This window comes from Solanum pennellii, chromosome 9 (genome assembly GCF_001406875.1).
Source record: "Solanum pennellii chromosome 9, SPENNV200".
Lineage (NCBI taxonomy): Eukaryota > Viridiplantae > Streptophyta > Magnoliopsida > Solanales > Solanaceae > Solanum > Solanum pennellii.
Genome location: NC_028645.1, coordinates 80,264,424 through 80,279,537, shown reverse-complemented (window position 1 = coordinate 80,279,537; position 15,114 = coordinate 80,264,424). Strand labels below are relative to the sequence as shown.

The window sequence follows — 15,114 nt, the reverse complement described above, 5'->3', positions numbered from 1 at the left end:
TTTTCAACCCTTTTAACAATTAATAGGAGTGTTTCTATATTTAAACTCTCCTATTTTTCTTTCCATCACCGATGAGGGACAAATGCCTTTTTATTAAACCATAAAAGGACTTTTCAAGTTTCTCGACTTTTCAATTTTTTCTCCTTTCCTCTATTTTTCATCAATTCTTGCTACATACCCAACAATATACTCTTTTATAATGATAATAGAACAATAAATTAGTATTGGAGTACAAACTCCACTAGTTAGGTAAGAAAATATCAATCAATTATTAACTTGTTCGAGAAGCAGAAAAAATTATTTCAATCAATAAGCTTGTGAAATACTTTCTCCGTCCGGTATTATTTGTTATGTTGCGCTTTTCGAATGTCAATTTGATTAATTTTCACAATTTTTGCATATTAATATGATACTAAAAAAGAAACATCAATATTAGTCAAAGTTTCTATAATTTAACTCTAAAAATAGATATCATGACAAACAATATCGGACGAGGGAGTATTGTATTGAACATGCCTCCACTACCTGCTTTATTGATTTAGTCAAAATTGGTGAGCTTTAGTCCTTCCACCACTACTTCAACTGTAAGTCTCTCTTGTTAATAAAAGATTTAACATTGTGTTTGTGCTTAGATCAGTTGAAGAGAATATGGAAATGATCAAAGTTGGGCCAGTGGGAAACGATTGTGGATCGATATGGGAAGAAAATGGACGAGGCGACGTTGCTGGGATTTTTGTTTCCTACACCGAAGACTCAATTCAGTCACTACAGTCCCTGTTCTGTGAGGATGGCAACTTTGTTCAGTCAAATAAGCACGGCAGACACTACTGTGCAAACTTCTCCGCACTTGTCTTTAATTATCCATCAGAGTTTCTTACTTCGATAAGTGGTTCCTGTGTGGACGTTGAAGGTTTGGAATCTATTGAATTTACCACCAACAAGGGTACCTATGGACCATTTGGCCAGACTACAACTTATGCTAAGCACTTCAACTTTCACTTAGGAAATTCTAATCTTTTTGGTGGTTTTCATGGCACCATCAGTGACTCTGCCGTTGATAGTATTGGGATCTATCTTAAGCCAGCCATCATCAACTTGAAAGATCTTCGACTGAAGGATGAAAAATGATCCTCTTATTTTACTCTATGCTTGCTAGGTTTATCATTTATGCTTTGTATTGTAAAAATACGTTCCTCCACCGTGAGGTAGTGATAAGGTTTTCGTTTATTTCAGACTCTACTTGGTGGATTTTATAAGGTATGTTGTTTTGGTTGTTGTAAAATGTTAAATCCCCGTTTGCTATGACATTGAGGTAAATCTGACATCATTGCCAAATTTCATCTTCATGTTCAATGTTTTTGGTTAAAATTCTTTTAATTTAACCAAAGGGGGTGGTGTATTCTTTGTTGAGTATTATAATGAGAGGCTTTTGACCAAGGATGAGTTTATAAATCTATCAATTTTGATAAATATAAAGAACTAAGATGAATTAAAATTTGTATCCAAAAAAATTATTTCAAATGATATACACAAATATTGAAGAATTTTTATGAGGTAGTAGGAACAGAGAAAATGAGGAATAACATTACAAGAGAGGAAATCGAATTATCTACTAAGATTTTTAAACATAACAGATTATGAATAAAGTCTTTTTTGACGAACGCGATTTCGAGAATTCAAAGTCGAAACCTCTCGTTACCACTTAAATGATGCCAACGAGGTGGACTCTAATTTTTCAATTTTTAAGAGACGTGGCTTAAACTCTGGCCAGTCCCTCCAAAAATGTCCCTCTCTCTTCTCCGAAACACTGCAAATCTCTCTTCACTTCCATTCCCAGTTCGATTCATCTCCTTCACAGCAATGTCAAAAGCACGAAAAATTCCTCTTTTGCAAACCCCAGGTACCCAAAAGAGAGAAACATCTTTTGAATATCTTACAAGAATGTTTTGTTTAGTTAAATCTTGAAATTGAGCTTAAAGTTGTAATCTTTTTCATTAATCTGGATGTTTTCTTGCAAATTATGAAGATGGGTTTATGTAATAATCATTAAAGATTGTTAATTTTAGGATCTGAAGATGATGGAGTTGCTCCTAAGAACAGAGTGAGAAAAAGGAGAGTGGAAATGATAGCTAAAGAGGTGAAAATAGAATCTCCAGATAAAAAAGTATGTTTATTATTGTGATCGTTCTTTTATTTTGCCAAAGTTTGATTTGAAATATTTATTTATTGGCATAATATATATAAATGTGTTCTTGATTCCTTCAGCTTTGTGTATGTACGTGTGCCACTTAAATTTATAAAATTAAACAAGTAGACACACATGTCTTATGTGTTATAATACATGTTTGACGTAAATTTGTCTATCTGTTCAACTTTATGTAGTCTAAGTGTCTAGTTGTGCACGCCTAAAGTTAAACGACTAAAATATTGGTTGGCTTAGCTCCATTTGTATGAACAATCTTATTGTACTCTTAAATCCAATGATTGTCTCACTTAAGTTGACCTATCCAAGAGTGATCAAGGAATTTATTAAGTTTGAATTAATTATACTAAGTTAGACTCAATAACTGGAAAACTTCATTTCGTGAAGAGTAATCTTTTCTGTGGTTTATGTACTTGACAGATTATTTTAAATATCGAATATTATAGATCCTTGGTTCTTGAGGTTGCAGGAGGAGAAATGATTCATGTGATTCTTTTAACTTGTTGCAGTTTCTCAGGCATCCAGAAATTGAAGATTTTGCAAGTGACAATGTTTATTCTCAGTCAAGTGAGTAGCAAGACAATTTCTGTTGTTCTAATTTTCGTATTAATATTAACTATATCTCCATATAGAAAGGTTGATTCTGATGTTAAAAGAAAAAGGACTTTGATTCCTTACTTGTCTGCAACTGTTCCTTTAATCATTGAGAATATTAGAAAACCTCATGGAATGTAAGACTAAGATCTGGCGAATTCGATGCAGTACAACCTCCTGCCAACTGGGAAAGCATCATGGAAGGTATACGCAGCATGAGATTATCAGAACATGCACCTGTGGACTCCATTGACCCAGATGAAGGGGTGACTTCTCTTCAACCTAAGGTGCATACATATTTTCTATGCTTGATTAGTGGTTGTATTCTTTGGCTGTGTTTTATTTTCTTTAAAAAATGTGAAACGCTACACTTGGTTTTTTAAGCCAGGAGGTGATTTTCTGGCATCTAACAACACTAGAGTCCTTTTGGAACAAACTCAACGAGAGAAAATGAAGCAACTTCTCTAAATTACAATCTAGAACTGAGAATGAAAGTGTCCTTTTTCTAGTATAATATTTAAACACTTCTGATAGGATGGTGATGTTGATTACTATTTTCTTCTTCACAATCTCATCAGGAAAGAAGATTTGCTGTTCTGGTTGGTTCATTGTTATCAAGCCAGACCAAGGGTCATGTTACTCATGGCAAGTGTTGATGTTGGAAGTTTCAGCTATATGATGCTCGTTAATAATGTGATTATCTCTTAGTAGGACTACAGTTATATTCTCTTCTTTGTGATAGGTTGTGTGTCTTGAATGAGTTCGTAACATATCCATATATGTTTTTGTTTCCTATCTTAGAGGTTACTCTGACTACTTGAAGTCAGATATTAATTTTCCAAAATTTATGAGGCTATGTTATTCTTCTCTGGATTCCTATTGGTATGTAATGATGCCCTCTGAATCTGCAGAAGCGAATCAACGGCTCCTCGAAAATGGTTTGCTGAGTGCTGACACAATGGATAGAGCTGATGAAGCCACCATAAAGAGCTTGATATACCCGGTATGTGCTCAATGGTGTAAGTGTATGATATTACCGACATTTGCCCTCACACTGAGTTACTTAAACAACTTCTATGGCTATTGTCAGGTTGGATTTTACACAAGAAAGGCTCAGCACCTTAAACAAGTTGCAAAGGTTTGTGTCTCTAAATATGATGGAGACATTCCTAGTACAGTGGACGACTTGCTTCTACTTCCAGGTGTTGGTCCCAAGATAGCTCACCTGGTAGGAAATTATGCTTCTCTCATTTTCCTTTCACTACACATTTTAAAGTTATTTAAATAGAATTTCCTTAGGTTATGATTATGGCATGGAACAAAGTTGAAGGGATTTGTGTAGATACGCACGTGCATCGCGTTAGCAATCGACTTGGTTGGGTCTCGCGGCCTGGATCAAAGCAGGTATGCTTAATTCTATTCAAAACAGCTTCACTGCTATAATGAGCATCTAGAAACTGGGGCATACGCTATGTCATATGTGCACAAATTGGTTTACTTTAGTTATAGGCTGCTAGAGGAACACTGTTAGAAAGTAATTTTGCTAGGATGTGCCTTTGATAGCCGGTATCTCAGTTTGCAAATAGGCTGAGGTCTTGGTTCTGATTTCAATAGCCGGTATCTCACACACTTCCGTTCCTACATGTTTGACTCTGTCAGGGAACTAGATCCCCCGAAGAGACAAGGGTCTCGTTGCAGCAGTGGCTTCCTAGAGAAGAATGGGTTTCCATTAATTTACTTTTGGTACGTGATTCTTCCTCTGAAGCTTAGTTGATTATCCCCCTTTTCCCATCTCTTTTGGTCATTACATCTTCATTTGCACCTTTGTCCAAGTATATCGCTTTCAGAATCAATATATGAAATGTGTGCTTATTGCTCCTTTTGTATATATTTAGCTGACACCTAGAGCTCCTTTATTTTGCCATCAGTTACACTGCATAATGAAAGCCGACTATATGAATAGTCGTTCATTCTCAAATCTCTGAAAAAGTTTGATTTGCTACCTCGAGCTAGAGTAAAGCTTAGGCTTTAGCTATACTTGAGGTGTCTTTGGACCTGCAGTCCATGGGTGGAAACAGGCGATAAATTGAAAATCTTAATCCGCCTACTATGAGTTATCCCTTGTTTCAGTTTATCATATCCTCTCCCTAGAAGATAAACTATTTTCCCCAATATGCGCCCAATGCATGCTCGAATCTGAAGTTCCTTTGGAATTTTGAAAAAAACAGGTAGGCTTTGGACAGACCATATGTACTCCTCTGAGACCTCGGTGTGCAAAATGTACGATAAGAGAATTCTGCCCATCGGCATTTAAGGAGATATCAACCCCTGCTTCCACTTCCAAAACACGACGCCCCAAGAAAGAACTGGGATGACAAAGTTGTTTAGCTGCTAATGTGATCAATTCAAGCTCTATTTTTTTCTAATACAAGTCAATTTGAGCTCAAAGGATAGTTGATCATACTATTTTGTATTGTATTCTTTAGCAACTTCATTCAGTGCTACTGATTGATTTCTACAGAAAAGGGTCAAGGACAAGTAGTCCATAACACAATTTGTACACTGCATTTCCTCTTTTATGATGATAATGGCAAATCAGTTTTGTCTAAGCGAAAACTTCAAATTGATTATCCATCAGAGTTTCTTACTTCGATAAGTGGTTTTCAACTTGACTTCAACTAACATTTATATCATCCTATTTTGGTGGACGCTTAAATTTGTATAAACTTCAATAAATACACACATTTGTTTTACATGACATTTTACATAGTCATTTTATGGTCATATGTGTATTATGTCAGGTAAGATGTGTGTGCAGTTATTTAGTTTTATACAAATTGAAGTGTCTACTAATGCATATCCAATAGTTGTCAGTAACACTGATTTAAAAGTTATTATATTTTTTGTACTTCATGTTATATTTATTTTAATATTAAATCACCCTTTAATTTCTCTGTTTGTTGAGTTCCTTGTAAAACTTTTTAATTTTTTTTTAAACTACCTAACATATCAAATAAAAGATATCTTCTTAAAAAATTTAAACGCTTTTTGTATAAATTGTTTTGACTACTTATTAACACAACTTTTTAAAAAATCAAATTGAACATATCAAAATAAATTAAATGGATCATATTTTTATAAGTTAATTTACTAGAGTAATTACTACTTTTGCAAAATGTGCCCCCTTATCATTAGTCACTTATCAATTAATATATATACTGTGATAAAAATATTCATATTTATTAGCATTTCTTTACAAAGGTGCAAAATCCGAACAGAATAAGTAAGAATGAATTTATAAATATTTGACTGTTTTATTAAAGTTGTAAATACGATCAATTTGATTATCCAACAGAGTTTCTTGATGCTTTGTTACTGGGTTCCCAGCACATATTTCTAATAATTGATCAATCATATGGTATATTCTCATCAATAAAGTAAGCAATATCCGATGTATAAGCAAACAGTGATTCAAAGTTGTAATAGCTTCGAATAAAATGAAGGCCAGAAATGGCAAACCTATATATTGCACTTCTGAGGTCAATTAAAAGTTAGGTTTACAACGAAAGCATATGCTTAACTAAGCACATTTAAATCTATGTACAACAACATATTTCAGATGAATTATCACCAAATAAAGTACCTTGTGTGTTTTGATGTTACATGCCCCAGATCCCTCGAGCTGATGCCATTTTGTTGCTTGGCCGTGATGTCAGTTCGTATAGTATCCTGGAAAATATGTCTGAATATCTTGGGTCACCAAAAAGCATCTCAGCAAATGCATTTTCATGCATTAGCAGGAAGGGCTTGTTCTGTGGCTCTGATACAAGGTTTTCCAAAATCGTTGCTGCTTTCCTGCACACTTCTGGCACTGGATGTGGCATCTTAATCACCTTCAGCAGTCTATCAATAGCCCTGAAGTTTAATATTGTGGATAAATCATTCAGAAAATAACTTCATAAAAAGTTGTGACTTGGTCAGGTTGCCTGTCTCACCATCGTTCACTAGCAAGCTTCAAACGGCAGTCCATATTTATTTCTGAAAGGTTATATAATGCACCAATAGCAGCTGCTTGAGCATCAATAGCCGGTTGGCTCATGATATCAACTAAACGTTTATTAATCTGCAAACCATAAATTTAAGTCAACAGGTTTTCTGAATATTCACAGAGTACATTTAGGAATTCTAGAATAGGGACTGTCAAAAACAAGATCAACCTGTGTTGCAGAAGGAAGTAAGAAAGGTTCATTATCAGGATTTATTAAAAGACGACCAGTTAATTCAGCAGCAGCACAATGCCAGGCCTTAACAGCAGATCCTAGCACTCCCATGAGGGCCTGGACTGCACGCTTCTCCCTGTATAACGATCAAGAAACTCAATTATAGTGTTGACATACAATAATATAAGAGAAACAACACCCACAAGTGATACTCTTACGTCATTTTGATATAAGAAGGTTTTGAAGAACTGAAGATCCGAAGATCTATCAATGGACCTATATTCACTATAGTCTCGAGAGCATTTGTGACAAGTTCTTCATCCTCTGTTAACATGAAAGAAAAAAGATGACAAAATGTATAAGATACGAGCTTAACAGAAAATTACAGAAACACATGTTCAGGCATAGAGATATGCCTTTTCAAACATACTCCAATTGCTTTTTCTCTGTTCAGAATAGGACCTATCTAATTTAATTTTCATATATCTTCTTTTTAAGGTGTTCTTTAAAAGACCAGGAAGCGCACTGGGATGCAGGGTGAATATAAACAAGTTTATCATTATTATGGAATAGGGAAAACCTAAGTCCAGAGATTAGGAACAAAAAGATATAGCGGGGCAGGTACACTAAACTCAGTGTGTTACACAATGGATAGGTCACTTATAATGTACTTCAACACCTTCCTTTAGACTTCACCAAGCTAGTGAAGAAACATTAAATTCAAGATTTGAATTGGAAGCATCAACCAGAAAAACACGAGTCATTAAATAGTTTTGTGAGGAGGAAAGGCTGAACAGGTCTGAAAGCTATGTCGCAGTCCGGAAAATGTTCTGAAATATTCATATAGGTTTTCAATGGAAATACAAGGCATAATTGAAGAAGCCGACTCATCAAGATAGACAAAATTAATATCTTATGACCATCAAGACTTAAGAAAAAGGGGTAGTAAATTTATTAGGTGAGCGGACCATTACAATACAAATAATCACATCACAAATGCCAAGCTTGTAAGCACAACTGTGCAACAGAGAAACCATATATATATCAACGTTATAACTTCCCAAAGGAAAGTGTCACATCACAGATGGCAAGCTTGTAAGCACAACATAGAGATCATAATATCAAACTAAACTTCTCTCCTACCTGTGACATAATCTGCCAGACATTGGAATAGAGTTTCCAAGCAATGTCTATGCTGGCCCATGATGACTTCATTATCTGGCATAAAAGAGAAGTTGCGAACAACGTTTGAAGCAGCAACAGCAAACTGCTGTTTTTCAATCCGCCCCTCCTCATCCAAATTAAATAGGCAATCTTCCTCAAAACACAAACCCGTGGGGCGAGACTTGGTAGAACTCTTCTGAACAGATGACTCTCTGTTGGCAGCTCCAGAACCAGGATTACAAACCATTACAGAGATCTCATGCAGTGGAAAAAAATAACGTAGAAAGATTTAAAGTAATAAAGGCATCAAAAAGAAAGAGACGGAGTTTTGAAACTGCCTGGAATTACCTAGGATTGAGAACAGATTCATTCGAGTTCAATGCTTCATATTCAAGTCCAAATCCAGTAACGACTGAATTTGCACCCAAAAGCCGGACACGCGGTGCCTTTACAAGTACCCTTGGTAAGGCTATATCACGCCAATCATCTATCTGTTTAATAGAGATATTGTCATCAGCAGCATGATAACAAAATAAACAGTAAAGAACAAGCAGAAGTTACATGGGAATCATCTTGAGTGGTAGATATCAAGATACATACAATTTGAAGCAGAGCATCAAGCAATCCAGGAATTTTGGCAAGAGGAGTCGCATCCCTGCGGACTTCGTCTTTCTCCTTGAATGATAGCAGAGTGAGGGTATTTAATGCCCATGTCAGTTCCCTCTTTAATCCACTTTGAAGAGCTAGAACAATTCTTTTATTATTCTGTTCTGGTAAAGTTATAAAAAGAACATTTAGATAACCAAATAATGAGCATGCAAAGAATAAAGGGGCTGGCATCATCTATTTCTAAAGCCTTATCAGAAATCAATGTCTCTATTTTTTTCTCAATTCAACATGTAAGTCCACTTTTCAGTACGTATCCATCCCCTTATATAAATTTTGTTCCCTTCAGACGAATTATATCTTTATTAGTTAGTTGAGATCAGAAACAATCTGGTCACTTGGCTTGGTTGACCATATAAAAAACAAATACCTCCCTGCCTACACATGCTAACCCTAGGCATAACTCTTTCATTTAGTTCAAGATCGAGCTGGCTAGTTCGGTGATCATAGAATCAAAGATCAGTAGACAATCCACTTTATCCAACTCCATAATTGAATCTACATGAGTACATAACGCATGCCGTCAAATCATGTGCGTCAAGATTTTTAGATACCCTCTTACAAGTAAAACAAATTCTGCATTACATCTTCAGTCAAATAGGCTGTCATGGGAATTTGGCCTTCCATGTCTTCAATTTAACAGAATTTTATTAATACCCTATATTGTTTTGTAAATTAGAAGAAGTAACAGAAACTTTTTATTTCAGAAAACGAATATTAAGGGGGCAAACCAAATAAAAGAGAAGTCGTTAACAAGTTCAAAAAACTTCAATGGAGCAGTAAGTTTGCCTCTAGGTCACGCTGTACTCTAGGATTCAAGGAGGGAATAAAATTGTTGGAGACACAGTGATGAGATTCTTTCTGTCGTACTCGACTAGGGGCCTATCTAGATCACATCCCAGTCAAGAAGATGATCCTGTGAGTTGTTTCATAACATATGGCTTCAAAAAATTAGTCAGTAACCATCTGTGTCATGGCTTCTTTAGACCTTTGGGTAAAAAGGAAAAACTTACTCCGACTGTCAGCCGAAACTGACACTGCACCAATCCAGTCGGAATCGTGTCATTGCAACATCATCTTCAAAAGCAAAGATATAATACCTAGTAATTACAATTAATCTGGTCCCAATATACATGATACACTTAATAAATTTGGGATGTCCCATAATGTTTGACATATTCCATTTAGATTACTTTCACAACTTTCAAGAATCCAAATTTCAAAGTTATGTGATAGTTTCTTTATCAAATTAATTGTCAGACATGACTCTAATATTTTCTTACTATAACACTAGTATGATATACAAGTCAAAATTCGTAAAACTTCCTGTCCAACCAAGTAATTTCATGTAAAACTGGACAAAAGGAGTGTTTCACTCAAAAGGTGTTTAGAATTCATGCACTACATCTTGTTCCTTGAATACTAAATCAGGCCCTGGCGTAATCAGCTCAGTTGAAATTGGCATGTTGTATGCGTAATCAGCACTACATTTCGTTGTTTGAATACTAAATTGGCATGTCGTAATCAGCACTACATTTTGTTGTTTGATTTCTAAATACAGTATTAGTCTATTAGAGTCATAGCCATACCAATTCTTGGTTTACTTAATGTATGCTCCAAATGTCTAACACTGAGAGTATGGGTGGTTATTAGAATGCCCCACATTGGTTAGGTTGTTGTTCCTTACACAGTCTTTGGCACGACAGCTTTACAGATAAATTCCTATCAAACAAAGTCACACCCTAAACCATATTATTTCAAATCCCCAAGTTTAATATGTCTACTTTGCTCTGTATTCTCAGTCTCCTTGTCACGAACTAAAATTGGAACATGAACAGTGCATAAAGGTTAATATGATGTATAATTAACAGCAAGTAAGATCAAAACTTTAACTTGTCTAATGAAGAGTTAAACCTGAAAAAACATCAACATAGAAAATTCACATAGCCGGATCGCTATGTGAAACGTATATACAGTTCAGTATTTTATATTTACGAGCAAGATCTTGAACTAACCAGCGAAGGCGGAGTGAACTTGCAGGGAAGGGCCAAGGAGTGTTGACGGAGCTGCTGAATCAGCTGCTGCAGCAGCTGCGGCGGCGGCAGCTGCAGAAGCAGCGTTGCTATTTCCGCTTCCAAATGGCCGACCTCTTTTCGCCGGCGGTCCGACGGAGCCACCCGATGATCCGCTTAGCTTCGATTGCTCTCTTTTCTGCATTTCTTTCTCCTGTGTTGCTCCACTGCTCCGAAGATTTCGGGTTTCGGATCATAGTAAAACGATGGGCTTAGTATTTAAATGAGAAAATTGTATATAATAGCAAACTAATAACCTAAATAAATGGAATAGTTAGGGTTTGATTTAATTATGCTCCATAGCAAACATTAGCTAAAATTTTTCAGCATCTCTCTCCCAGAAATCTAGCTCGCCACTCTCCATTCTCGCTCGCCTCTCTCGCTTTATACACAGAAGTGTATAATTCTGTTTCTGTTTTGTATAAAGCGAGAGAAAAACATATATCTTCTTGCTATACACTTATAATTATGCAATATACTTATTTTTTAATTCGTTCAACTGTATGGAAAGCAAATTTTATAAAAAAAATTGCAGCGAAATAGGCAACGAATTATACAATTGTGCATTATACAATCGCAGTGAAATAGGATAGCGAATTATACAATTGCAGCGAAATAGGCCAACGAATTATACAATTTAGACCAGCGAATTATACAATTTTGGCCAGCGAATTATACAATTGTATATGTATAGCGAATTATACAGTTTTATGTTTGCTATGGAGCGCAATTATGCAATCTTTGCTATAACATACAAATATAAATTTTTTGCTTGCTACATGTGAAAGTTGTCTTATTTAAATTGACCCAATGTAGAGCCCATTGATGTAAAGTGTATCAAAATAAAAGGATGAATATGGGGCAAAGGACATAAATCACATACTTTAAATATAAAATTATTATTTTTCCAGTATAAGTTTATAATTATAGAAATCTTTCAAATTGATACTATAAAATAAGTGTTGATTCATTAATTTGATGTGTCAGATACATTAATCATTAAGATACATTACGTTATATACATGATACACTAATTTGATGTACATTTTATACATTATACACTAATATGATGCGCGAGATACATTAATCTGATGTGCTGATACATTAATTTGATGCGCGAGATACATTAATCTGATGCGCTGATACATCAATATGATGCGGAAAAATGAGGCATTTTCATATGATTTGTAAAACTAATAGGGGATAATGTTAATAAAAAACCTTAAAGGTGAGATTTCTATTATTTTTTCAAAAATATTATGTCTTAAGAAATTCATATATCGAATTTATGCTTAAAACAATATAGGGCATTTGCCCTCGTTTTGTACATTGAGTTTTCTTTTTTAGTTCTTTCATTTTGTTCGAGCTAGATTACATTTATTATAACAAAAAGAATCTTCTATTAAAGTAAATTTAACTTATTTTCTAGACCAATAACTGAAAGAGAAAATATTGATTATTGATTTGCACATAACTTGTGCCTATGGTTTTTCTATGATTTAAGAAATTCGTATTACTGAACCTATGTTTCAAGACATAGGTTATGTTTTTAAGGCGCAAGTTCATGGCAATTTTTTTCATGGAGAAATCATAGTTGTAATTACTTTCTCATTTCATACTCCTTCTATCGAATAATAGTGGTCCGCTATTAATTGTACACACGTTTTAAGAAACTACAAATAAAAGGATAATTTTATTATATCAAAGTATGAAAATATAATAGATTCAGCTCACTCAAGAATGGGGCGGCAATGGTCCGCCGACAAACTCATTCTGATCTTGAACGCAGTACATTGGAATCCTGAAGCACCATAACTATAATTAATGATAAATGTAAATTAAGAATTAAGTGTAAAATTATCAATTAATTTTATAAAGTAAATAAATATAGCTGACATCCAAAATAATATATTAGTTGATAACTATTATTGAATAAAGGGAGTTAGAGAAATTTAAAATTTCAAGATATCATTAATGAGATCAATTTAATAAAATATATACTATTCTAACTTAAAAAAATTAAAAAACATCAAATAATATGAAATAACTTTAGTTTTTGTTTTATTTGGTCGCACGGAATAATGGAATCAAGATTTGATTCCTCCAATAATTGGAGACAATAAAGCAAGAACTATTATTCATTGTATTACTTATAAAAAAATAATGATCCAAAAAAGTGTTGGAACCAAGGGTTTGTTTAGTTAAGAAATAGGTTATCTCAAAATAAATTATTTTAGAATTGTGAGAAATAAAAATTGTATAATAATTTCGAAATAAGTTATTTCGTGATTTTATCTAATTAAGTATGACTAAACTCATTCTAAAATTAATTTCGAAATCAATTATTTATTTTTTCTATTATAAAATAAACCCTCGTAGTTTCGATTTTAAATTAAGGTTTCGATATACAAACTGAGACAAAAAGTTAAATGCATTACCTCATACATCAACTCACACTATTATTTTTAAAATTTTTAATACTAAAAATATATTTTATTACGATTTGGGGCTCATTTGATATAAGCGACAAAGGATAATCAATTTCAGGATTAATTTTATGATAAATTTATTTCATACGTATTTAGTTATAAATCGCAGAATATTTTTAAAAAAAATTATTAGTGTTATTTTCATTTCACATTAAAAATAAGATAATTAATATTGAAGTGATTTATTTCATAATCAAATGAGTCCTTACAAACTTTTAAGAATTCAATTACTTATCTAATTTTTCTTCCACAATAAATTACGAAAAGTCAAGTCAATATAATAATATATAATCCCAACTTGATCACTAAAATATTATAATTAGGACATGTGATGTAATTGATTATATTTATTTTATTTGGCCACAACTCCCAAATTATATGATATATTAACCCCTAATCGATATTGTGCATGACAAATTAATATTTGTTTTATGCTAAGTGCAAATCTATAACTTTTTTTTTTTGGAGGGGAGGGGGGGGGGGGGGACAGAGTTTGTATACATGACAAATTTGTTTTTTGTTTTATGCAAGTGAACTGTAACATTGCAAAAAAATTAAAAACTTGTTAGGGAAGTAATTATTAATTTTTAATTAAAAAAATGAGTCAATAGTGAACTAAGTTTAAATTAGACAATTGTATCTAAAGTATGGTGGACATTTGATTTTATTAAATTTTAGTTTGAATTTTTAGTTTTTGATTTTAGAAAAGTTTGCCCCATATATTAAACTAAACTAATTCAGTTCGTTTAGTTTGATATTTTTAAATCAATTTTTTGATGTGAATGAATAAAAAGATGAGGATAAAATCAAAGTATAAGATATACTTAAAATTCGAAAGTACATTAATAAATGATGAGTATTGTCTTGAAACACTTATTGTCTAACTCAACGACTATATTTATCTTTGTCAATAACATTGTGTCGCCAACTACTTCTCGATGAAAACAAGAAGAAGACGGGTTCCTTTACATAATTTACATTGATAAAAATATGTTTTGGTTCTCCTTGATAACTAATATTTGAAGTTAACTATTGAATTGCACATTAATTGCTACTTTGATTTGTTCATGAATAATTTAATTATTAGTTGACTCATTTTTTAGTTAAGTGAATGCCCATATATATACCAAATCGAAGAATTGAACCCAAAGAACCAAATTAGTTCGATTTGGTTTAGTTTTTCAATTCACTGGTGTGTATGTCCACCTTTACTAAGTAGTTCTCTTTTCCTTACTGAATTAAATAAATATATTATGAGTTTATGAGTATTAGAGTCGTCAATATGAGTTTAACCTATGGAGCCGGCCTAATCCGATCTGTTATTAGGGTAGGGTTGTGATAGAATGTTTCAAAATTATTTAAAATTGAGGCTTATAAGTCGACACATGTAAGTCATTGACCCTTGAGGCTTGAGATCAGTCCATAAGCCAAAACTATTTATTTAAGGGCAACTTACAAAAATCTCACTAGCGTATGATATATGTATTCAAAATTAGGTGTAATTTATTCAAGACACACTCTAACCAAGTGGATTCACATGTATCTAGGATACATAGACAAGTCCCGCGTCCTCGCCTCCCTCCCACATCTAGTATAGTACATATATGTTAATCACATTAGTTTTTTTATACTATTATTGAAACATATCATTGTTTTCCATATTTGATTGAAACTCTTCTCATTTTCTTGATATTATAGAACTTTAA

The 15,114-nt window shown here is 33.4% G+C and overlaps 3 protein-coding genes across 5 annotated transcripts; 2 read left to right on the top strand and 1 right to left on the bottom strand.

Moving 5' to 3' along the window:
* Positions 1-538: 538 nt before the first annotated feature.
* Positions 539-1,338, top strand: LOC107029185 (inactive protein RESTRICTED TEV MOVEMENT 1-like). Its single transcript, XM_015230537.2, has one exon. It carries the CDS (start codon positions 649-651, stop codon positions 1,126-1,128), a length of 480 nt encoding a protein of 159 aa, XP_015086023.1. The 5' UTR covers positions 539-648; the 3' UTR covers positions 1,129-1,338.
* On the top strand, positions 1,122-5,413 carry LOC107029184 (endonuclease III homolog 2, chloroplastic-like). Of its 2 annotated transcripts, none has more exons than XM_015230536.2 (10): positions 1,122-1,257; positions 2,067-2,164; positions 2,713-2,770; positions 2,966-3,084; positions 3,376-3,442; positions 3,709-3,800; positions 3,888-4,025; positions 4,097-4,201; positions 4,457-4,540; positions 5,026-5,413. In XM_015230536.2, exons 2-10 carry the CDS (start codon positions 2,123-2,125, stop codon positions 5,170-5,172), a joined length of 852 nt encoding a protein of 283 aa, XP_015086022.1. In that variant the 5' UTR covers positions 1,122-1,257; positions 2,067-2,122; the 3' UTR covers positions 5,173-5,413. The 2 variants fall into 2 exon arrangements, with proteins under 2 accessions (XP_015086022.1, XP_015086020.1); XM_015230534.2 differs by lacking the exon at positions 1,122-1,257 and adding an exon at positions 1,479-1,900.
* Positions 5,414-6,267: 854 nt separating this feature from the next.
* On the bottom strand, positions 6,268-11,119 carry LOC107029298 (armadillo repeat-containing protein LFR-like). 2 transcript variants are annotated; one of them, XM_015230683.2, is made up of 8 exons: positions 10,863-11,119; positions 8,782-8,951; positions 8,530-8,672; positions 8,161-8,393; positions 7,236-7,341; positions 7,015-7,153; positions 6,793-6,920; positions 6,268-6,712 (listed from the first exon to the last, which is right to left on the bottom strand). In XM_015230683.2, the coding sequence occupies exons 1-8, from the start codon at positions 11,062-11,064 to the stop codon at positions 6,457-6,459; spliced, it is 1,377 nt and encodes a 458-aa protein (XP_015086169.1). In that variant the 5' UTR covers positions 11,065-11,119; the 3' UTR covers positions 6,268-6,456. The 2 variants fall into 2 exon arrangements, with proteins under 2 accessions (XP_015086169.1, XP_015086170.1); XM_015230684.2 differs by having other exon boundaries at positions 8,161-8,437; positions 8,544-8,672.
* Positions 11,120-15,114: the final 3,995 nt, after the last annotated feature.

What these genes read in the sequence shown, in the direction of transcription:
- LOC107029185 (XM_015230537.2), top strand. Translation starts at nt 649, where the DNA reads ATGGAAATGATCAAAGTTGGGCCAGTGGGAAACGATTGTGGATCGATA.
- LOC107029184 (XM_015230534.2), top strand. Translation starts at nt 1,783, where the DNA reads ATGTCCCTCTCTCTTCTCCGAAACACTGCAAATCTCTCTTCACTTCCA. An exon ending in TAGAATCTCCAGATAAAAAA is followed by an intron (nt 2,165 to 2,712) that starts GTATGTTTATTA and finishes AACTTGTTGCAG; the next exon opens with TTTCTCAGGCATCCAGAAAT. An exon ending in TTTCCATTAATTTACTTTTG is followed by an intron (nt 4,541 to 5,025) that starts GTACGTGATTCT and finishes TGAAAAAAACAG; the next exon opens with GTAGGCTTTGGACAGACCAT.
- LOC107029298 (XM_015230684.2), bottom strand. Translation starts at nt 11,064, where the DNA reads ATGCAGAAAAGAGAGCAATCGAAGCTAAGCGGATCATCGGGTGGCTCC. An exon ending in TCTGGCAGATTATGTCACAG is followed by an intron (nt 7,342 to 8,160) that starts GTAGGAGAGAAG and finishes TCATGTTAACAG; the next exon opens with AGGATGAAGAACTTGTCACA. An exon ending in AAGCTTGCTAGTGAACGATG is followed by an intron (nt 6,713 to 6,792) that starts GTGAGACAGGCA and finishes ATTAAACTTCAG; the next exon opens with GGCTATTGATAGACTGCTGA.